The 23,707-nt window shown below is 59.5% G+C and overlaps 1 protein-coding gene across 1 annotated transcript; it reads right to left on the bottom strand.

Moving 5' to 3' along the window:
* Nucleotides 1-227: 227 nt before the first annotated feature.
* On the bottom strand, nucleotides 228-23,269 carry SPICE1 (spindle and centriole associated protein 1). The gene is given in 20 exon segments (XM_072138957.1): nucleotides 228-341; nucleotides 1,185-1,269; nucleotides 1,346-1,448; nucleotides 4,516-4,687; nucleotides 4,989-5,284; nucleotides 10,389-10,547; nucleotides 10,675-10,774; nucleotides 11,006-11,137; nucleotides 13,142-13,401; nucleotides 13,506-13,643; nucleotides 14,422-14,531; nucleotides 14,799-14,905; nucleotides 15,010-15,131; nucleotides 15,209-15,311; nucleotides 16,936-17,000; nucleotides 17,003-17,053; nucleotides 17,056-17,080; nucleotides 20,047-20,094; nucleotides 20,489-20,587; nucleotides 23,132-23,269. Coding segments are annotated over 19 exon segments (2,229 nt in total). The 5' UTR covers nucleotides 23,132-23,269; the 3' UTR covers nucleotides 228-287.
* Between the last annotated feature and the right edge of the window lie 438 nt (nucleotides 23,270-23,707).

Raw genomic sequence — 23,707 nt, 5'->3', positions numbered from 1 at the left:
GCGCACAAGTTACAGGCTCTTCCGTGCATGCGCACTCATAGCAGCGCCATGTAATACATCCGACTGCGCCATAAATCAATAATAAGTGCAGATTGCCGGTGTCTCTGCTTCAGTCCAGTCTCCTCTAGCCTGATACACTGTAACAGACACTCAGCTGTAGCTCGGCATATAACCTGCTCCATCAGTGGTGTCAGACATTACCAAAGGGAAATAAATAAAACCGGATTTTATTATGAAACCACAGAATAAATTACATATAAATATAAGAGGAGAATCGCCGGGGGGCGTTACGAGACGTGGGTGGAAAGCGCGAACCAGCCCTCCTCCGAGTCCTTACAGCCCTGCAGGGAGAGGAACACAGGTCAGAGGCAACATGGAGGGACAGAGATGGACCCCTATTACTGACTAGCACATCCCCTACCAGCAGGTGGCGCTCACTTAGCACCGCGCAGCAGTGTAGCCAATGGAGAAGCAAGGAGTCAGCGCTTCCTGAATACCGGGGACGGATGACTCCGAACTATCAGGATCATATACTCTAGGGGGGGGGCTTAGAGACCATTACCCATCATCTATACCATCTTATACACAGCAGCAGCCCAGGGGGCAGAGCTGAGCACCTCCCGCACCCTGGGGGGCAGCAGTGATGAGCACCTCCCGCACCCTGGGGGGCAGCAGTGATGAGCACCTCCCGCACCCTGGGGGGCAGCAGTGATGAGCACCTCCCGCACCCTGGGGGGCAGCAGTGATGAGCACCTCCCGCACCCTGGGGGGCAGCAGTGATGAGCACCTCCCGCACCCTGGGGGGCAGCAGTGATGAGCACCTCCCGCACCCTGGGGGGCAGCAGTGATGAGCACCTCCCGCACCCTGGGGGGCAGAGCTCAGCACCTCCCGCACCCCGGGGGGCAGAGCTGAGCACCTCTCGCACCCTGGGGGGCAGAGCTGAGCACCTCCCGCACCCTGGGGGGCAGAGCCGAGCACCTCCCGCACCCTGGGGGGCAGAGCCGAGCACCTCCCGCACCCTGGGGGGCAGAGCCGAGCACCTCCCGCACCCTGGGGGGCAGAGCCGAGCACCTCCCGCACCCTGGGGGGCAGAGCCGAGCACCTCCCGCTCCCTGGGGGGCAGAGCTGAGCACCTCCCGCACCCTGGGGGGCAGCAGTGATGATCCCCCCCGTCCGCTCTCACCTTCCCCCATTGTGGCTCGGCCATCGCTCTCCCTCCCCTGGTTGAGCCGGTCACCGATGTGTTGGATCTCTGAGAGGCGCTGGATCTACGAAACAACAAGATGAGCGCAATGTCCCAGCACATGACAGCGGCGGGAGGGGGGGAGCTTGTGTGGCCCTTACCTGCGCCCGCTGCCCCTGCTGCCCGGGGACGGGGTCTCCTCCATAGAGGAATCTGTGAGCTGCGGCAGAGGTGTCACCGCATCCATGGAGCGCGCTCTCCTGCCTGGAAATACATACAAGAAACCGACCATGGGAGACAGAAACTGGGACTACAACTCCCATCATACAGCCATAGTGTACAGTACATGGGAATGGGAAGGGGTGGCGGGGGAAGTACCTGGCTCCCCCTGCTGGGGGGTGATGGGGTGCTGGGGGGTGATGGGGGAGATGGTGGGGCAGTACCTGGCTCCTCCTGCTGGGGGGTGATGGCGGGGGCAGTACCTGGCTCCCCCTGCTGGGGGGTGATGGCGGGGGCAGTACCTGGCTCCTCCTGCTGGGGGGTGATGGGGGAGATGGCGGGGGCAGTACCTGGCTCCTCCTGCTGGGGGGTGATGGGGGAGATGGCGGGGGCAGTACCGGGATCCCCCTGCTGGGGGGTGAAGAGGGAGATGGCGGGGGCAGTACCTGGCTCCCCCTGCTGGGGGGTGATATGGGAGATGGCGGGGGCAGTACCTGGCTCCTCCTGCTGGGGGGTGATGGGGGAGATGGCGGGGCAGTACCTGGCTCCTCCTGCTGGGAGGTGATGGGGGAGATGGCGGGGGCAGTACCTGGCTCCCCCTGCTGGGGGGTGATGGGGGAGATGGTGAGGGCAGTACCTGGCTCCCCCTGATGGGGGGTGATGGGGGAGATGGCGGGGCAGTACCCGGCTCCTCCTGCTGGGGGGTGATGGGGGAGATGGCGGGGGCAGTACCTGGCTCCCCCTGGTGGGAGGTGATGGGGGAGATGGCGGGGGCAGTACCTGGCTCCCCCTGCTGGGGGGTGATGGGGGAGATGGCGGGGGCAGTACCTGGCTCCTCCTGCTGGGGGGTGATGGGGGAGATGGCGGGGGCAGTACCTGGCTCCCCCTGCTGGGGGGTGATGGGGGAGATGGCGGGGCAGTACCTGGCTCCCCCTGCTGGGGGGTGATGGGGGAGATGGCGGGGCAGTACCTGGCTCCCCCTGCTGGGGGGTGATGGGGGAGATGGCGGGGCAGTACCTGGCTCCCCCTGCTGGGGGGTGATGGGGGAGATGGCGGGGGCAGTACCTGGCTCCCCCTGCTGGGGGGTGATGGGGGAGATGGCGGGGGCAGTACCTGGCTCCCCCTGCTGGGGGGTGATGGGGGAGATGGCGGGGGCAGTACCTGGCTCCTCCTGCTGGGGGGTGATGGGGGAGATGGCGGGGCAGTACCTGGCTCCCCCTGCTGGGGGGTGATATGGGAGATGGCGGGGGCAGTACCTGGCTCCTCCTGCTGGGAGGTGATGGGGGAGATGGCGGGGGCAGTACCTGGCTCCCCCTGCTGGGGGGTGATGGGGGAGATGGTGGGGCAGTACCTGGCTCCCCCTGCTGGGAGGTGATGGGGGTGATGGCGGGGGCAGTACCTGGCTCCCCCTGCTGGGGGGTGATGGGGGAGATGGTGGGGGCAGTACCTGGCTCCCCCTGCTGGGAGGTGATGGCGGGGGCAGTACCTGGCTCCCCCTGCTGGGGGGTGATGGGGGAGATGGCGGGGGCAGTACCTGGCTCCCCCTGCTGGGGGGTGATGGGGGAGATGGTGGGGCAGTACCTGGCTCCCCCTGCTGGGAGGTGATGGGGGTGATGGCGGGGGCAGTACCTGGCTCCCCCTGCTGGGGGGTGATGGGGGACATGGTGGGGGCAGTACCTGGCTCCTCCTGCTGGGGGGTGATGGGGGTGATGGCGGGGGCAGTACCTGGCTCCCCCTGCTGGGGGTGATGGGGGAGATGGCGGGGGCAATACCTGGCTCCTCCTGCTGGGGGGTGATGGGGGAGATGGCGGGGGCAGTACCTGGCTCCCCCTGCTGGGGGGTGATGGGGGAGATGGCGGGGGCAGTACCTGGCTCCTCCTGCTGGGGGGTGATATGGGAGATGGCGGGGGCAGTACCTGGCTCCCCCTGCTGGGAGGTGATAGGGGAGATGGCGGGGGCAGTACCTGGCTCCCCCTGCTGGGAGGTGATGGGGGAGATGGCGGGGGCAGTACCTGGCTCCCCCTGCTGGGAGGTGATGGGGGAGATGGCGGGGGCAGTACCTGGCTCCCCCTGCTGGGAGGTGATGGGGGAGATGGCGGGGGCAGTACCTGGCTCCCCCTGCTGGGGGGTGATGGGGGAGATGGTGGGGCAGTACCTGGCTCCCCCTGCTGGGAGGTGATGGGGGTGATGGCGGGGGCAGTACCTGGCTCCCCCTGCTGGGGGGTGATGGGGGAGATGGCGGGGGCAGTACCTGGCTCCCCCTGCTGGGGGGTGATGGGGGAGATGGCGGGGGCAGTACCTGGCTCCCCCTGCTGGGGGGTGATGGGGGAGATGGCGGGGCAGTACCTGGCTCCTCCTGCTGGGGGGTGATGGGGGAGATGGTGGGGGCAGTACCTGGCTCCCCCTGCTGGGGGGTGATGGGGAAGATGGCGGGGGCAGTACCTGGCTCCCCCTGCTGGGGGGTGATGGGGGAGATGGCGGGGGCAGTACCTGGCTCCTCCTGCTGGGGGGTGATGGGGGAGATGGCGGGGGCAGTACCTGGCTCCCCCTGCTGGGGGGTGATGGGGGAGATGGCGGGGGCAGTACCTGGCTCCCCCTGCTGGGGGGTGATGGGGGAGATGGCGGGGCAGTACCTGGCTCCCCCTGCTGGGAGGTGATGGGGGTGATGGCGGGGGCAGTACCTGGCTCCCCCTGCTGGGGGGTGATGGGGGTGATGGTGGGGGCAGTACCTGGCTCCCCCTGCTGGGGGGTGATGGGGGAGATGGCGGGGGCAGTACCTGGCTCCTCCTGCTGGGGGGTGATGGGGGAGATGGTGGGGGCAGTACCTGGCTCCCCCTGCTGGGGGGTGATGGGGGAGATGGCGGGGGCAGTACCTGGCTCCCCCTGCTGGGGGGTGATGGGGGAGATGGCGGGGGCAGTACCTGGCTCCTCCTGCTGGGGGGTGATGGGGGAGATGGCGGGGGCAGTACCTGGCTCCCCCTGCTGGGGGGTGATGGGGGAGATGGCGGGGGCAGTACCTGGCTCCCCCTGCTGGGGGGTGATGGGGGAGATGGCGGGGGCAGTACCTGGCTCCCCCTGCTGGGGGGTGATGGGGGAGATGGCGGGGCAGTACCTGGCTCCCCCTGCTGGGGGGTGATGGGGGAGATGGCGGGGGACACCACCAGGCTGTTCTTCTGCTGCTCGATAAGTCTCAGGAGTTTATCCCGCGCCTCCGCGCTCTGCCGGTTCAGCTCCGCGATCCTCATCTCCAGAGAGGCCGGAGGTGGTGCAGACATCGCCTCCTGCTGGAGAGACACGAGAAGGACATCAGGATGTAATCCACATAATCCCAGATATAAATCCCTGCAGCTTCTGGTGTTGTCCTGGTCCTGTGTTGGACCCACGTGTCCCCATTCGGTACATTTTGCGGCTTTGCCCTCTGGGTCTTACCCTCTTTGGCTTCTTGTATTTAGCTGCCAGAACAATTATGACTGCAGCTCTGGTTGTGACTGGAGTATGAAACATGAAGCAGCGCGAGGTCACTGCACAGCAAAGAAATCCTTCCCTTGATGTTATATGAAATATCCGGATCCTTCTCTCTCGTACCTTAGTTTTTGTCGCCACCTGTGACGTTCCGGTAATGTCGCCCCCTGAGCCCGTCCTGAGCTGTGACAGCTGCGCCTTCAGTGCGTTATTCTGACACGTCAGCTCCGCCATCCGCGCTACAATATCATCCTCCACCCTCACAGCACCGCCACATCCATCGCTCTCCAGCACCGGACCCACACAAGGTAAAGCCCGAGCACAGGACGCCAACTGCCACCTGTGTGCAGCCGGGTCAGAACCAGGAGCTCCAGCAGAATCCTCAGATGATAAAGATACAATTTCATGGCTGAGAAAAGCTGAAATAATAGAAACATGAGAAATGTTATAGAAACCTGGTATTATACTCCAGAGCTGCACTCACTATTCTGCTGCTGGTGCAGTCACTGTGTACATACATGACATTCCTTATCCTGTACTGATCCTGAGTTACATCCTGTATTATACCCCAGAGCTGCACTCACTATTCTGCTGCTGGTGCAGTCACTGTGTACATACATGACATTACTTATCCTGTACTGATCCTGAGTTACATCCTGTATTATACCCCAGAGCTGCTCTCACTATTCTGCTGCTGGTGCAGTCACTGTGTACATACATGACATTACTTATCCTGTACTGATCCTGAGTTACATCCTGTATTATACCCCAGAGCTGCACTCACTATTCTGCTGCTGGTGCAGTCACTGTGTACATACATGACATTACTTATCCTGTACTGATCCTGAGTTACATCCTGTATTATACTCCAGAGCTGCACTCACTATTCTGCTGCTGGTGCAGTCACTGTGTACATACATGACATTACTTATCCTGTACTGATCCTGAGTTACATCCTGTATTATACTCCAGAGCTGCACTCACTATTCTGCTGCTGGTGCAGTCACTGTGTACATACATGACATTACTTATCCTGTACTGATCCTGAGTTACATCCTGTATTATACTCCAGAGCTGCACTCACTATTCTGCTGCTGGTGCAGTCACTGTGTACATACATGACATTACTTATCCTGTACTGATCCTGAGTTACATCATGTATTATATACCACAGAGCTGCACTCACTATTCTGCTGCTGGTGCAGTCACTGTACATACATGACATTACTTATCCTGTACTGATCCTGAGTTACATCATGTATTATATACCACAGAGCTGCACTCACTATTCTGCTGCTGGTGCAGTCACTGTGTACATACATGACATTACTTATCCTGTACTGATCCTGAGTTACATCCTGTATTATACCCCAGAGCTGCACTCACTATTCTGCTGCTGGTACAGTCACTGTGTACATACATGACATCACTTATCCTGTACTGATCCTGAGTTACATCCTGTATTATACTCCAGAGCTGCACTCACTATTCTGCTGCTGGTGCAGTCACTGTACATACATGACATTATTTATCCTGTACTGATCCTGAGTTACATCCTGTATTATACCCCAGAGCTGCACTCACTATTCTGCTGCTGGTGCAGTCACTGTGTACATACATGACATGACTTATCCTGTACTGATCCTGAGTTACATCCTGTATTATACTCAAGAGCTGCACTCACTATTCTGCTGCTGGTGCAGTCACTGTGTACATACATGACATTACTTATCCTGTACTGATCCTGAGTTACATCCTGTATTATACCCCAGAGCTGCACTCACTATTCTGCTGCTGGTGCAGTCACTGTGTACATACATGACATTACTTATCCTGTACTGATCCTGAGTTACATCCTGTATTATACCCCAGAGCTGCTCTCACTATTCTGCTGCTGGTGCAGTCACTGTGTACATACATGACATTACTTATCCTGTACTGATCCTGAGTTACATCCTGTATTATACCCCAGAGCTGCACTCACTATTCTGCTGCTGGTGCAGTCACTGTGTACATACATGACATTACTTATCCTGTACTGATCCTGAGTTACATCCTGTATTATACTCCAGAGCTGCACTCACTATTCTGCTGCTGGTGCAGTCACTGTGTACATACATGACATTACTTATCCTGTACTGATCCTGAGTTACATCCTGTATTATACTCCAGAGCTGCACTCACTATTCTGCTGCTGGTGCAGTCACTGTGTACATACATGACATTACTTATCCTGTACTGATCCTGAGTTACATCATGTATTATATACCACAGAGCTGCACTCACTATTCTGCTGCTGGTGCAGTCACTGTACATACATGACATTACTTATCCTGTACTGATCCTGAGTTACATCATGTATTATATACCACAGAGCTGCACTCACTATTCTGCTGCTGGTGCAGTCACTGTGTACATACATGACATTACTTATCCTGTACTGATCCTGAGTTACATCCTGTATTATACCCCAGAGCTGCACTCACTATTCTGCTGCTGGTACAGTCACTGTGTACATACATGACATCACTTATCCTGTACTGATCCTGAGTTACATCCTGTATTATACTCCAGAGCTGCACTCACTATTCTGCTGCTGGTGCAGTCACTGTACATACATGACATTATTTATCCTGTACTGATCCTGAGTTACATCCTGTATTATACCCCAGAGCTGCACTCACTATTCTGCTGCTGGTGCAGTCACTGTGTACATACATGACATGACTTATCCTGTACTGATCCTGAGTTACATCCTGTATTATACTCAAGAGCTGCACTCACTATTCTGCTGCTGGTGCAGTCACTGTGTACATACATGACATTACTTATCCTGTACTGATCCTGAGTTACATCCTGTATTATACCCCAGAGCTGCACTCACTATTCTGCTGCTGGTGCAGTCACTGTGTACATACATGACATCACTTATCCTGTACTGATCCTGAGTTACATCCTGTATTATACCCCAGAGCTGCACTCACTATTCTGCTGCTGGTGCAGTCACTGTACATACATGACATTATTTATCCTGTACTGATCCTGAGTTACATCCTGTATTATACCCCAGAGCTGCACTCACTATTCTGCTGCTGGTGCAGTCACTGTGTACATACATGACATTACTTATCCTGTACTGATCCTGAGTTACATCCTGTATTATACCCCAGAGCTGCACTCACTATTCTGCTGCTGGTGCAGTCACTGTGTACATACATGACATGACTTATCCTGTACTGATCCTGAGTTACATCCTGTATTATACTCAAGAGCTGCACTCACTATTCTGCTGCTGGTGCAGTCACTGTGTACATACATGACATTACTTATCCTGTACTGATCCTGAGTTACATCCTGTATTATACCCCAGAGCTGCACTCACTATTCTGCTGCTGGTGCAGTCACTGTGTACATACATGACATTACTTATCCTGTACTGATCCTGAGTTACATCCTGTATTATACCCCAGAGCTGCACTCACTATTCTGCTGCTGGTGCAGTCACTGTGTACATACATGACATCACTTATCCTGTACTGATCCTGAGTTACATCCTGTATTATACCCCAGAGCTGCACTCACTATCTGCTGCTGGAGCAGTCACTGTACATACATGACATTACTTATCCTGTACTGATCCTGAGTTACATCCTGTATTATACCCCAGAGCTGCACTCACTATTCTGCTGCTGGTGCAGTCACTGTGTACATACACGACATTACTTATCCTGTACTGATCCTGAGTTACATCCTGTATTATACCCCAGAGCTGCACTCACTATTCTGCTGCTGGTGCAGTCACTGTGTACACACATGACATTATTTATCCTGTACTGATCCTGAGTTACATCCTGTATTATACCCCAGAGCTGCACTCACTATTCTGCTGCTGGTGCAGTCACTGTGTACATACATGACATTACTTATCCTGTACTGATCCTGAGTTACATCCTGTATTATACCCCAGAACTGCACTCACTATTCTGAAGCTGGTGCAGTCACTGTGTACATACATGACATTACTTATCCTGTACTGATCCTAGGTTACATCCTGTATTATACTCCAGAGCTGCACTCACTATTCTGCTGCTGGTGCAGTCACTGTGTACATACATGACATTACTTATCCTGTACTGATCCTGAGTTACATCCTGTATTATACCCCAGAGCTGCACTCACTATTCTGCTGCTGGTGCAGTCACTGTGTACATACATGACATTACTTATCCTGTACTGATCCTGAGTTACATCCTGTATTATACCCCAGAGCTGCACTCACTATTCTGCTGCTGGTGCAGTCACTGTGTACATACATGACATTACTTATCCTGTACTGATCCTGAGTTACATCCTGTATTATACTCCAGAGCTGCACTCACTATTCTGCTGCTGGTGCAGTCACTGTGTACATACATGACATTACTTATCCTGTACTGATCCTGAGTTACATCCTGTATTATACCCCAGAGCTGCACTCACTATTCTGCTGCTGGTGCAGTCACTGTGTACATACATGACATTACTTATCCTGTACTGATCCTGAGTTACATCCTGTATTATACCCCAGAGCTGCACTCACTATTCTGCTGCTGGTGCAGTCACTGTGTACATACATGACATTACTTATCCTGTACTGATCCTGAGTTACATCCTGTATTATACCCCAGAGCTGCACTCACTATTCTGCTGCTGGTGCAGTCACTGTGTACATACATGACATTACTTATCCTGTACTGATCCTGAGTTACATCCTGTATTATACCCCAGAGCTGCACTCACTATTCTGCTGCTGGTGCAGTCACTGTGTACATACATGACATTACTTATCCTGTACTGATCCTGAGTTACATCCTGTATTATACCCCAGAGCTGCACTCACTATTCTGCTGCTGGTGCAGTCACTGTGTACATACATGACATTACTTATCCTGTACTGATCCTGAGTTACATCCTGTATTATACCCCAGAGCTGCACTCACTATTCTGCTGCTGGTGCAGTCACTGTGTACATACATGACATTACTTATCCTGTACTGATCCTGAGTTACATCCTGTATTATACCCCAGAGCTGCACTCACTATTCTGCTGCTGGTGCAGTCACTGTGTACATACATGACATTACTTATCCTGTACTGATCCTGAGTTACATCCTGTATTATACCCCAGAGCTGCACTCACTATTCTGCTGCTGGTGCAGTCACTGTGTACATACATGACATTACTTATCCTGTACTGATCCTGAGTTACATCCTGTATTATACCCCAGAGCTGCACTCACTATTCTGCTGCTGGTGCAGTCACTGTGTACATACATGACATTACTTATCCTGTACTGATCCTGAGTTACATCCTGTATTATACCCCAGAGCTGCACTCACTATTCTGCTGCTGGTGCAGTCACTGTGTACATACATGACATTACTTATCCTGTACTGATCCTGAGTTACATCCTGTATTATACCCCAGAGCTGCACTCACTATTCTGCTGCTGGTGCAGTCACTGTGTATATTCTGTTACTCACATGAAGTTTGGGACCTGATATCGGACCGTGATTTCTGTGTGGGAGGAGATAACATGATGGCGGGTTGGAAGTCCAGAAGAGAAGCCGTGTCCCGCAGTGATGTTGTCATCTGTGTGGACACATTAGAACCAGCGTGAGGCGCTGCAGAGACTTCTCCACCTGCCAACAAAAAACACAAATATATGACTGTAGCAGATTTACCTGTCAGGATCATAGGAAAGTTTTAAGTGTGAACTATAGTAGCAGCCACTCAGCTTTCCCAGAAACAACTATTGTTTGGACTCACCTTGTTTTGTCCTTAAGTCGGGCACTGGGGCTGTGGGTTTCGCCTCCTCGGGGTCGGGCATTCGGATATTGGTCAAGGCCTCTCCAGGGGAAGACTGTGACTGGTCAGAGACAAAATGGTGACTACCCTGGGGAAGACAGAAGCATGGCCGCCGGGGTGAGGCACAGGGGAGAGACGTGTCACCGGGAATCACTAGTGTCCATGCATCAGCCAAGGCCTCAGTACTGATGTGTCTGAGATGCAGTACCACACACAGCCACATAGACAAGAGGGGCGCTAAGTACTGGACTGCCCTGAAGGCAAATAGAAAGATAAACCACCAGGAAATTACCGGGGACAATGAGCCGCCGTCCTTTATAGCCAGAATCTCTGCAGTCAGGGCGTCTATCAGCAGCCGCTGCTCACCGAGCTCCTCCTTCAGCCGCTGCCTCTCTAGCGCCTCCTGCCGCAGCTGCCGGTCACTCTGTAGAGGAATCACATGACACCGGTGATGGATCCCCAACCCTCCAGGTACTGCAGATATTCTCACCCGCTTCACCCGCCCGCTAGCCCATCCCCCTGCTCCCTCGCCACCCCCCACTCATCCCTCCTCGCTGCTCCCGCTCCTCCGTCCTCCCGCTCCTCCGTCCTCCCGCTCCTCCGTCCTCCTCCCTCCCGCCGCCCGCTCCTCCGCCCTCCTCCCTCCCGCCGCTCGCTCCTCCGCCCTCCTCCCTCCCGTCGCTCGCTCCTCCGTCCTCCGTCCTCCTCCCTCCCGCCGCCCGCTCCTCCGTCCTCCTCCCTCCCGCCGCCCGCTCCTCCGTCCTCCTCCCTCCTGCCGCCCGCTCCTCCGTCCTCCTCCCCCCCCCTTGCTCCTCCGGCCTCCTCCCTCCCGCCGCCCGCTCCTCCGGCCTCCTCCCTCCCGCCGCCCGCTCCTCCGTCCTCCTCCCTCCCGCCGCCCGCTCCTCCGTCCTCCTCCCTCCCGCCGCCCGCTCCTCCGTCCTCCTCCCTCCCGCCGCCCGCTCCTCCGTCCTCCTCCCCCCCCCCCTTGCTCCTCCGTCCTCCTCCCTCCCGCCGCCTGCTCCTCCGTCCTCCTCCCTCCCGCCGCCCGCTCCTCCGTCCTCCCCCCCGCTCCTCCGTCCTCCTCCCTCCTGCCGCCTGCTCCTCCGTCCTCCTCCCTCCGCCCGCTCCTCCGTCCTCCTCCCGCCCGCTCCTCCGTCCTCCTCCCTCCCGCTCCTCCGTCCTCCTCCCTCCCGCTCCTCCGTCCTCCTTCCTCCCGCCGCCCGCTCCTCCGTCCTCCTCCCTGCCGCCGCCCGCTCCTCCGTCCTCCTCCCTGCCGCCGCCCGCTCCTCCGTCCTCCTCCCTGCCGCCGCCCGCTCCTCCGTCCTCCTCCCTGCCGCCGCGTGCTCCTCCATCCTCCTCCCTCCCGCCGCCCGCTCCTCCGTCCTCCTCCCTCCCGCCGCTCCTCCGTCCTCCTCCCTCCCGCCGCCCGTTCCTCCGTCCTCCTCCCCCGTCCTCCTCCCTCCCGCTCCTCCGTCCTCCCGCTCCTCCCGCCGCCCGTTCCTCCGTCCTCCTCCCTCCCGTCGCTCGCTCCTCCGTCCTCCTCCCTCCCGCCGCCCGCTCCTCCGTCCTCCTCCCTCCCGCCGCCCGCTCCTCCGTCCTCCTCCCTCCCGCCGCCCGCTCCTCCGTCCTCCTCCCTCCCGCCGCCCGCTCCTCCGTCCTCCTCCCTCCCGCCGCCCGCTCCTCCGTCCTCCTCCCTCCCGCCGCCCGCTCCTCCGTCCTCCTCCCTCCCGCCGCCCGCTCCTCCGTCCTCCTCCCTCCCGCCGCCCGCTCCTCCGTCCTCCCCCCCCCCCTTGCTCCTCCGTCCTCCTCCCGCTCCTCCGTCCTCCTCCCTCCCGCTCCTCCGTCCTCCCCCCCGCTCCTCCGTCCTCCTCCCTCCCGCCGCCTGCTCCTCCGTCCTCCTCCCTCCGCCCGCTCCTCCGTCCTCCTCCCTCCGCCCGCTCCTCCGTCCTCCTCCCTCCGCCCGCTCCTCCGTCCTTCTCCCTCCCGCCGCCCGCTCCTCCGTCCTCCTCCCTCCCGCCGCCCGCTCCTCCGTCCTCCTCCCTCCCGCTCCTCCGTCCTCCTCCCTGCCGCTGCCTGCTCCTCCGTCCTCCTCCCTGCCTGCTCCTCCGTCCTCCTCCCTGCCTGCTCCTCCGTCCTCCTCCCTGCCTGCTCCTCCGTCCTCCTCCCTGCCGCCGACTGCTCCTCCGTCCTCCTCCCTGCCGCCGACTGCTCCTCCGTCCTCCTCCCTGCCGCCGCCTGCTCCTCCGTCCTCCTCCCTGCCGCCGCCTGCTCCTCCGTCCTCCTCCCTCCCGCCGCCCGCTCCTCCGTCCTCCTCCCTTCCGCCGCTCCTCCGTCCTCCTCCCTCCCGCCGCCCGTTCCTCCGTCCTCCTCCCCCGTCCTCCTCCCTCCCGCTCCTCCGTCCTCCCCCATCCTACCGCCCACTCCTCACCTCTTTCAGGTAAGACACCAGCCGGCGTATGGAGCTGACCAGGGAGAGGGTGAAGCCGGTGAGGCCATGACACTGCGGCACAGAGGACACTTCCCGGCCGCTCTCCCTCTCGTAGGCCTCCAGTTCTCTCTCCACCTCCTGGATCATATGGTTGAGGACGTCCAGCCCGGACTGACTGCAGCCTGAGGCCTCATGTGTGGAGACTGCAGGGGGCGCTGTGCTCTGACTGCTGGAGACATGGGAGGGTTTCTTCTTCTTACCTGCCAGAACAAGAAAGACCCCATTAACCTTGTGGTATCTCCCCCGTGTGTCCATGTCTGCGTCATGCAGGGTCTGGGCAGAGGGGGCGCTGCATCTCTCTTACCTTTACTCTGGAGCTTGCGGGGGTTTATGGGATGTGGGTTTAATACACGACCAATCACTGAGCTGTCCTCGGGCTCCTCCTGCTCCTCCAGGGTCAGGCGGGTTTTCACCTTGTTCACGGCTGCGGTGGCGTTTAATGCTGCAGAGTAGAGGGGGCAGTGTCACTACTGTATAGAGCAGGAGATGCAGTCCACACCATGGCTGATACAAGGGCTGTATTCTCATTCATTGTGGCTCATTTGTATCTCTATGGTTACAGACTACAAACCAACCTTGTGTAGTCTGATCAAGAGTAGACAAACGTGGGGAATAACCAGCTCACCTTTCCTCGGTAGTGGGTACTTGAAGACGGGTCGGCACGGACCACCTCGCTGCTCAGGTAGCTATTCCACTTCAATACGAAAAAAGGTCACGGTCCAGCCAACACTCCGATTCAACAAGGCTTTATTTGTAAATAAAGCCTTGTTGAATCGGAGTGTTGGCTGGACCGTGACCTTTTTTCGTATTGAAGTAGTCTGATCAAGCATGGAGTGGAGCAAGTAACACACAACTGCAGGATCAGAGTGCGCAGGGTTTGTAGTCTGGGCTCATAGGGGCTGCGTACACAAAATCAGGACTATCCGCACAGTTCATTTTAATTCATTAAAAAAAAATTATAATTTTAGATGCAAATTATCACTAACATCTGGGGTTGTCCTGATGCACATTTCCACATACTCCTATGCAGATCTATGCATTGCCGTGGTTACAGACAAACCACCCCTGTGTAGTCTGATCCTTTCCTCTACTGCTGGTTGCAGGGAGTAATACATGACTACACTGGGGTTTGTAGTCTGTTACCATGGAGACACAATCCATTAGGAGTCTACATGTTTCATTATTTTAGATGCACGTTACCTTTACCTGAATGTTCTTACCAGTTTGGTCATTTGAGGGGTCACCTTTGGGGGTCACAGGGGGGTTCTTATCTCGGGACCAGTCTTCAGATGTCAGACGTGAAGTCTCCTCATTCAATATCCGGCGAATCCTGGAAGAAGATCAAAATGTGAGAAACTGCAGAATCTTCATTACAGCTGAATCCCCCAAGTTCCCCCAAATAAAAACCCCACCCCCCAGCCGGGCCCTGGGCCCCTCCCCCTGTGTGCTGGGAGGTCATTCACACTGCAGGATTGTGCTCCGTATTGTACTGGGACGTCCTCCAGATGTAAAATACTGAGTGTGTGAATGAGGCCCTGGCCTCCCCCTCTGCACTTGCGCCCTCCTGCAGCTTTATCCGGTCTGATAGATGACTGACCTGTGTGTGTGGAGGCCGGGCTGGAAGCTGATGGAGACCTCTGCATCATCATCATCATCATCATCATCGCTATCCTGTGGTCCGGACTCCTCCACGTCATTCAGAGCCTAAAGGTCACACAAGAGGGAGTGGAGTAGATCCATAGTATCCTGTGCGGAGCCCCTGGATTATCCCATCCCCCTCACATTACACAGAACGCTTGTGTACCTACCTGAGAGTCCATGATGCCCTCGCTGAGAACGGACAGGCGGGTGGGGGGATCCTTCTTCTGAGCTATGGGGCCACGTGATGTGTCCAGGTCGCAGGATGGAGCCATGGTCACATATGGGAAACCTGCGAGGATCCCAAGAGACAAGTGAGCTGACAATCTAATGTGTTACTAGGAGTGAGTAATGATAGTCGCTATGTACCCGTGTGCCTGCGGGGGGCGTCGCCAAAAAGATCCTTCACTACCGCCATGGCCCTGTCCGAGCGCTCCAGGACGTCCTTCATCTGGTACTGATCCGAGAGGATCTGCCGGGAGGACGACAATCACACTGACTGGTAACATGGGCCCAATTCTAATTTACAGGCGAACACAAAATCCTGAGGGCTTAACCCCTGAGGTGCCCTGGCCAATAGACACGGTGGCATCTCCAGGGTCAGGTGTCGGGGGCTGTGGAGTCGGTGAACATTTTGATGGATAAAATGCACCAACTCCAAAACATATAATAAATTAGAAAAATTAGGAAATTTCTGTTCTATTCCAGAAATAAGGATTTAGGCCGGAGGCGAACAACTTTTATAGGTCCAATGTCAGACTGAACCACTGTAAGGGGCCGCATCAGTGACCAGCACCCTAGATGCCCCAACACCCACAGGACAGCACCATATGCCACTACAGCACCCGAATACTGCAATCAGAGCAGCCCCCCAGGGCGGATAATACTGGAGCCCCCCCCAGGGCGGATAATACTGAAGCCCCCCCCCAGGGCGGATAATACTGAAGCCCCCCCCCAGGGCGGATAATACTGGAGCCCCCCACAGGGCGGATAATACTGGAGCCCCCCCCCCCCAGGGCGGATAATACTGGAGCCCCCCCCCCCCAGGGCGGATAATACTGGAGCCCCCCACAGGGCGGATAATACTGGAGCCCCCCCCAGGGCGGATAATACTGGAGCCCCCCCCCCCCAGGGCGGATAATACTGGAGCCCCCCCCCCCCCAGGGCGGATAATACTGGAGCCCCCCCCCCAGGGCGGATAATACTGGAGCCCCCCCCCCCAGGGCGGATAATACTGGAGCCCCCCCCCCCCAGGGCGGATAATACTGGAGCCCCCCCCCCCAGGGCGGATAATACTGGAGCCACCCCCCCCCCCCCAGGGCGGATAATACTGGAGCCCCCCGCCCCCCCCCCCAGGCGGATAATACTGGAGCCCCCCGCCCCCCCCCCAGGGCGGATAATACTGGAGCCCCCACCCCCCGGGGCGGATAATACTGGAGCCCCCCCCCCCCCCCCCCCCCCAGGGCAGATAATACTGGAGACCCCTCCCAGGGCGGATAATACTGGAGCCCCCTCCCCAGGGCGGATAATACTGGAGCCCCTCCCCAGGGCGGATAATACTGGAGCCCCCTCCCCAGGGCGGATAATACTGGAGCCCCCTCCCCAGGCAGAGAATACTTCATCCCCCCCGGAGAAAAATCCTCCTGGCTCTTTCCTCCCTGCCCCGCACTGCAGCTTCTCTCTCCTCCATTTGCTGCGCTGTGTCTCCTGCTGGTTGTATGGAGCAGAATCAGGACCCGGCGCAGAACTGTGCCAGTAGCAGGAGAGGACCCAGAGTGGAGTAACAGGTTAGTACTTCTCCTGGACCAATGATCTGCCATCAGTCCTGGAAGTGCCGGTCACATTGCTGGTGCAGCCCTGTCACAGAATTTTAGCTGAGATGAATGTGGCTGCACTTTATGTACATGCTCAGCAGTGAAGCTCCACCCCTGCAGATCAGAGGAATAAGCCCTGGGAAGGAGTCCTGCATTTATCTCAAGCACTGCTAGAGCGAGGAACACAGAAATGTAGAGTCGGAAATTAAGGACTGGAAGTTGGAGAAAACTTGTAGTGAACCCCTTTAATAATTAGTATGATGTGTATGAAGCAGCATCTACCTCCATCATCAGGCCCAGCCGGCGGTCCTCTAGGGGGTCCGGGGTGCCGCCGTTTGCCTCCTCCACTCCTTCCGCAGCGCTCTCTTCTTCAGCTCCCATTGGGCCAGGCTGTGATTTTGGACTTGTGGATCTCATGGCGGTGCGCCTACAGCAGACAACACAAACAGGATGATGAAAGTGACCAGAACCACTCCTGCACCACACCTGCAACAGGACCCCGGATCATCCAGCGCTGTGCTGCACTATATCTGCATTACATGAGAATACATGCAAAGTTGATTTGGTCCAGAACTAATATTTAGTATAGTCCTGACGATTCTGTCCTATTACAAGCGAGTAGGTGCAGAACTCGTAACAGTGTGTCATGGAAGATGGTCTTCTACCAGCACTCTCACACTGCTCCCTTCTGTGCTGGGGGACAGTCACCTCTCAGCACTCTCACACTGCTCCCTTCTGTGCTGGGGGACAGTCACCTCTCAGCACTCTCACACTGCTCCTTCTGTGCTGGGGGACAGTCACCTCTCAGCACTCTCACACTGCTCCCTTCTGTGCTGGGGACAGTCACCTCTCAGCACTCTCACACTGCTCCCTTCTGTGCTGGGGGACAGTCACCTCTCAGCACTCTCACACTGCTCCCTTCTGTGCTGGGGGACAGTCACCTCTCAGCACTCTCACACTGCTCCCTTCTGTGCTGGGGGACAGTCACCTCTCAGCACTCTCACACTGCTCCTTCTGTGCTGGGGGACAGTCACCTCTCAGCACTCTCACACTGCTCCTTCTGTGCTGGGGGACAGTCACCTCTCAGCACTCTCACACTGCTCCTTCTGTGCTGGGGGACAGTCACCTCCCAGCACTCTCACACTGCTCCTTCTGTGCTGGGGGACAGTCACCTCTCAGCACTCTCACACTGCTCCTTCTGTGCTGGGGGACAGTCACCTCTCAGCACTCTCACACTGCTCCCTTCTGTGCTGGGGGACAGTCACCTCTCAGCACTCTCACACTGCTCCTTCTGTGCTGGGGGACAGTCACCTCCCAGCACTCTCACACTGCTCCCTTCTGTACTGGGGGACAGTCACCTCTAGCACTCTCACACTGCTCCTTCTGTGCTGGGGGACAGTCACCTCTCAGCACTCTCACACTGCTCCTTCTGTGCTGGGGACAGTCACCTCTCAGCACTCTCACACTGCTCCCTTCTGTGCTGGGGACAGTCACCTCTCAGCACTCTCACACTGCTCCCTTCTGTGCTGGGGGACAGTCACCTCTCAGCACTCTCACACTGCTCCTTCTGTGCTGGGGGACAGTCACCTCTCAGCACTCTCACACTGCTCCCTTCTGTGCTGGGGGACAGTCACCTCTCAGCACTCTCACACTGCTCCTTCTGTGCTGGGGGATAGTCACCTCTCAGCACTCTCACACTGCTCCTTCTGTGCTGGGGGACAGTCACCTCTCAGCACTCTCACACTGCTCCCTTCTGTGCTGGGGGACAGTCACCTCTCCAGCACTCTCACACTGCTCCTTCTGTGCTGGGGGACAGTCACCTCTCAGCACTCTCACACTGCTCCCTTCTGTGCTGGGGGACAGTCACCTCTCAGCACTCTCACACTGCTCCCTTCTGTGCTGGGGACAGTCACCTCTCAGCACTCTCACACTGCTCCTCTGTGCTGGGGGACAGTCACCTCTCAGCACTCTCACACTGCTCCCTTCTGTGCTGGGGGACAGTCTCCTCTCAGCACTCTCACACTGCTCCTTCTGTGCTGGGGGACAGTCACCTCTCAGCACTCTCACACTGCCCCCTTCTGTGCTGGGGGACAGTCTCCTCTCAGCACTCTCACACTGCTCCCTTCTGTGCTGGGGGACAGTCACCTCTCAGCACTCTCACACTGCTCCCTTCTGTGCTGGGGGACAGTCACCTCTCAGCACTCTCACACTGCTCCCTTCTGTGCTGGGGACAGTCTCCTCTCAGCACTCTCACACTGCTCCCTTCTGTGCTGGGGGACAGTCTCCTCTCAGCACTCTCACACTGCTCCCTTCTGTGCTGGGGGACAGTCTCCTCTCAGCACTCTCACACTGCTCCTTCTGTGCTGGGGGACAGTCACCTCTCAGCACTCTCACACTGCTCCTTCTGTGCTGGGGGACAGTCACCTCTCAGCACTCTCACACTGCTCCCTTCTGTGCTGGGGGACAGTCTCCTCTCAGCACTCTCACACTGCTCCTTCTGTGCTGGGGGACAGTCACCTCTCAGCACTCTCACACTGCTCCCTTCTGTGCTGGGGGACAGTCACCTCTCAGCACTCTCACACTGCTCCCTTCTGTGCTGGGAGACAGTCACCTCTCAGCACTCTCACACTGCTCCCTTCTGTGCTGGGGGACAGTCACCTCTCAGCACTCTCACACTGCTCCCTTCTGTGCTGGGGGACAGTCACCTCTCAGCACTCTCACACTGCTCCCTTCTGTGCTGGGGGACAGTCACCTCTCAGCACTCTCACACTGCTCCTTCTGTGCTGGGGGACAGTCACCTCTCAGCACTCTCACACTGCTCCCTTCTGTGCTGGGGGACAGTCACCTCTCAGCACTCTCACACTGCTCCCTTCTGTGCTGGGGGACAGTCTCCTCTCAGCACTCTCACACTGCTCCCTTCTGTGCTGGGGGACAGTCACCTCTCAGCACTCTCACACTGCTCCTTCTGTGCTGGGGGACAGTCACCTCTCAGCACTCTCACACTGCTCCCTGCTGTGCTGGGGGACAGTCACCTCTCAGCACTCTCACACTGCTCCCTTCTGTGCTGGGGGACAGTCTCCTCTCAGCACTCTCACACTGCTCCCTTCTGTGCTGGGGACAGTCACCTCTCAGCACTCTCACACTGCTCCTTCTGTGCTGGGGGACAGTCACCTCTCAGCACTCTCACACTGCTCCCTTCTGTGCTGGGGGACAGTCACCTCTCAGCACTCTCACACTGCTCCTTCTGTGCTGGGGGACAGTCTCCTCTCAGCACTCTCACACTGCTCCTTCTGTGCTGGGGGACAGTCACCTCTCAGCACTCTCACACTGCTCCCTTCTGTGCTGGGGGACAGTCACCTCTCAGCACTCTCACACTGCTCCCTGTGCACTCACCAGCTCCTCAGGGGTGGCGCGATGGACGCCGAGATCATGGACAGAACTCTGCAAAAGAGAAGTTGCATGGTAAGACAACACCTGGGACTCCCTCCCCCCTTCCTCAGCACAGCACCCCCCACCATCCCATAAGATACAAGGGGTGTGGCTTAGTGGTAAAGACCTTCTATGTGTTTTATAGCTGGAGGGATCCTCACCACTGCTGTGCTACTAGCTGAGAGCACTGAACTGCTCCACAGTCTCCATATGCAGAGCAGAGGGCAGGGGTGTGGAATAGTTCAATGTACACAGAGCACAGCAGTGTGAGGACTCCCCCATGCAATTAGCAAAGCTACAATCCTGGAATATAAAATCCATATTTCACAGTCCTGCTGCTACAGCCCCTGATATCACAGGGCTCCCACCGCTATGAGAGGATCCATGTGACTCCGGATACACTCACATCCCAGGCCTGGCGCCCCGAAACCTTCCTCTTCCCACCACCTGCCGCCTTCTTCACTCCGGAACGTCCACTAACGGGGCGAGAAGATCGTACAGACATCTGAGGAGAGAGGGGAACAGTGAGGATCACACCCGGTCCCTCGTCCCCCTCCCGGTGACGCCCCCCGATCCCTCTCCCCCCCCCCGGTGACGGCCCCCCGATCCCTCTCCCCCCCCGCCCCCAGTGACGGCCCCCCGATCCCTCTCCCCCCCGCCCCCAGTGACGGCCCCCCGATCCCTCTCCCCCCCCCCAGTGACGGCCCCCCGATCCCTCTCCCCCCCCCCCCCAGTGACGGCCCCCCGATCCCTCTCCCCCCCCCCCACAGTGACGGCCCCCCGATCCCTCTCCCCCCCCCCCAGTGACGGCCCCCCGATCCCTCTCCCCCCCCCCCAGTGACGGCCCCCCGATCCCTCTCCCCCCCCCCCAGTGACGGCCCCCCGATCCCTCTCCCCCCCCCAGTGACGGCCTCCCCGATCCCTCTCCCCCCCCCCAGTGACGGCCCCCGATCCCTCTCCCCCCAGTGACGGCCCCCCGATCCCTCTCCCCCCCCCAGTGACGGCCCCCCGATCCCTCTCCCCCCCCCCAGTGACGGCCCCCGATCCCTCTCCCCCCCCCCCCAGTGACGGCCCCCGATCCCTCTCCCCCCCCCCCCAGTGACGGCCCCCCGATCCCTCTCCCCCCCCCAGGACGGCCCCCCGATCCCTCTCCCCCCCCCCCAGTGACGGCCCCCCCGATCCCTCCCCCCCCCCCAGTGACGGCCCCCCGATCCTCCCCCCCCCCCCCCAGTGACGGCCTCCCGATCCCTCCCCCCCCCCCCAGTGACGGCCCCCCGATCCCTCTCCCCCCAGTGACGGCCCCCCGATCCCTCTCCCCCAGTGACGGCCCCCCGATCCCTCTCCCCCAGTGACGGCCCCCCGATCCCTCTCCCCCCCCCCCAGTGACGGCCCCCCGATCCCTCTCCCCCCCCCCCAGTGACGGCCCCCGATCCCTCTCCCCCCCCCCCAGTGACGGCCCCCGATCCCTCTCCCCCCCCCCCAGTGACGGCCCCCCGATCCCTCTCCCCCCCCCCAGTGACGGCCCCCCGATCCCTCTCCCCCCCCCCAGTGACGGCCCCCCGATCCCTCTCCCCCCCCCCAGTGACGGCCCCCCGATCCCTCTCCCCCCAGTGACGGCCCCCCGATCCCTCTCCCCCCAGTGACGGCCCCCGATCCCTCTCCCCCCCCCAGTGACGGCCCCCCGATCCCTCTCCCCCCCCCAGTGACGGCCCCCCGATCCCTCTCCCCCCCCCAGTGACGGCCCCCGATCCCTCTCCCCCCCCCCAGTGACGGCCCCCCGATCCCTCTCCCCCCCCCCCAGTGACGGCCCCCCGATCCCTCTCCCCCCCCCCCCAGTGACGGCCCCCCGATCCCTCTCCCCCCCCCCCAGTGACGGCCCCCCGATCCCTCTCCCCCCCCAGTGACGGCCCCCCGATCCCTCTCCCCCCAGTGACGGCCCCCGATCCCTCGCCCCCCGGTCCCTTGTCCCCTCCAGTGACGCCCCCCGGTCCCCTCCAATGACGCCCCCCGATCCCTCGTCCCCTCCAGTGACGCCCCCCGATCCCTCTTCCCCCCCCCCAATAACGTCCCCCGATCCCTCTTCCCCCCAATAACGCCCCCCGATCCCTCTTCCCCCCCAGTGACGCCCCCCAATCCCTCTTCCCCCCCAATAACGCCCCCGATCCCTCTTCCCCCCAGTGACGCCCCCCGATCCCTCTTCCCCCCCAATAACGCCCCCCCCTCTTCCCCCCCAATAACGCCCCCCGATCCCTCTTCCCCCCAATAACGCCCCCCGATCCCTCTTCCCCCCCAATAACACCCCCCGATCCCTCTTCCCCCCCAATAACACCCCCCGATCCCTCTTCCCCCAATAACGCCCCCCGATCCCTCTTCCCCCCCCAATAACGCCCCCGATCCCTCTTCCCCCAATAACGCCCCCCGATCCCTCTTCCCCCAGTGACGACCCCCGATCCCTCTTCCCCCCAGTGACGCACCCGGTCCCCTCCAGTGACGCCCCCCGATCCCTCTTCCCCCCCCAATAACGCCCCCCCCATCCCTCTTCCCCCAGTGACGCCCCCCGATCCCTCTTCCCCCCAATAACGTCCCCCGATCCCTCTTCCCCCCAGTGACGCACCCGGTCCCCTCCAGTGACGCCCCCGATCCCTCTCCCCCCCCAATAACGCCCCCGATCCCTCTCCCCCCCCCAATAACGCCCCCGATCCCTCTTCCCCCAGTGACGCCCCCCGATCCCTCTTCCCCCCAATGACGCCCCCCGATCCCTCTTCCCCCCAGTGACGCCCCCGATCCCTCTTCCCCCCAATAACGCCCCCCGATCCCTCTTCCCCCCCAATAACGCCCCCCGATCCCTCTTCCCCCCAATAACGCCCCCGATCCCTCTTCCCCCCCAATAACGCCCCCCGATCCCTCTTCCCCCCAATAACGCCCCCGATCCCTCTTCCCCCCAATAACGCCCCCCGATCCCTCTTCCCCCAGTGACGACCCCCGATCCCTCTTCCCCCAGTGACGCACCCGGTCCCCTCCAGTGACGCCCCCCGGTCCCGGTTCTCACCTCTGGTGCCTATTCGGATTGAACGTTAGCGCCGCTGCGGCCTCCAATCGGCGCCGGAATACAGATTACACGTCACTTCCGGTCTGGTCTCTATGACAACCACCTAACGCTGCACTGACAGTTACAGGCGGGGAAGAGGGCGGAGACGGGGCGGTCAGTGGGCGGAGACGGGGCGGGGTCTGACACGTTAGCGCGCCCAGCGGTACAAGCGCCCTCTCCCTCTCCCCCCCCCCCCCCAGTGACGCCCCCCGATCCCTCTCCCCCCCCAGTGACGGCCCCCCGATCCCTCTCCCCCCCCCCAGTGACGGCCCCCCGATCCCTCCCCCCCCCCCCCCAGTGACGGCCCCCCGATCCCTCTCCCCCCCCCCCAGTGACGGCCCCCCGATCCCTCTCCCCCCCCCAGTGACGGCCCCCCGATCCCTCTCCCCCCAGTGACGGCCCCCGATCCCTCGCCCCCCGGTCCCTTGTCCCCTCCAGTGACGCCCCCCGGTCCCCTCCAATGACGCCCCCCGATCCCTCGTCCCCTCCAGTGACGCCCCCCGATCCCTCGTCCCCCCCCGATCCCTCTTCCCCCCC

This window comes from Engystomops pustulosus, chromosome 2, assembly GCF_040894005.1.
Source record: "Engystomops pustulosus chromosome 2, aEngPut4.maternal, whole genome shotgun sequence".
NCBI classification, from domain to species: domain Eukaryota; kingdom Metazoa; phylum Chordata; class Amphibia; order Anura; family Leptodactylidae; genus Engystomops; species Engystomops pustulosus.
This window is presented reverse-complemented; position numbering and strand designations above follow the sequence as displayed.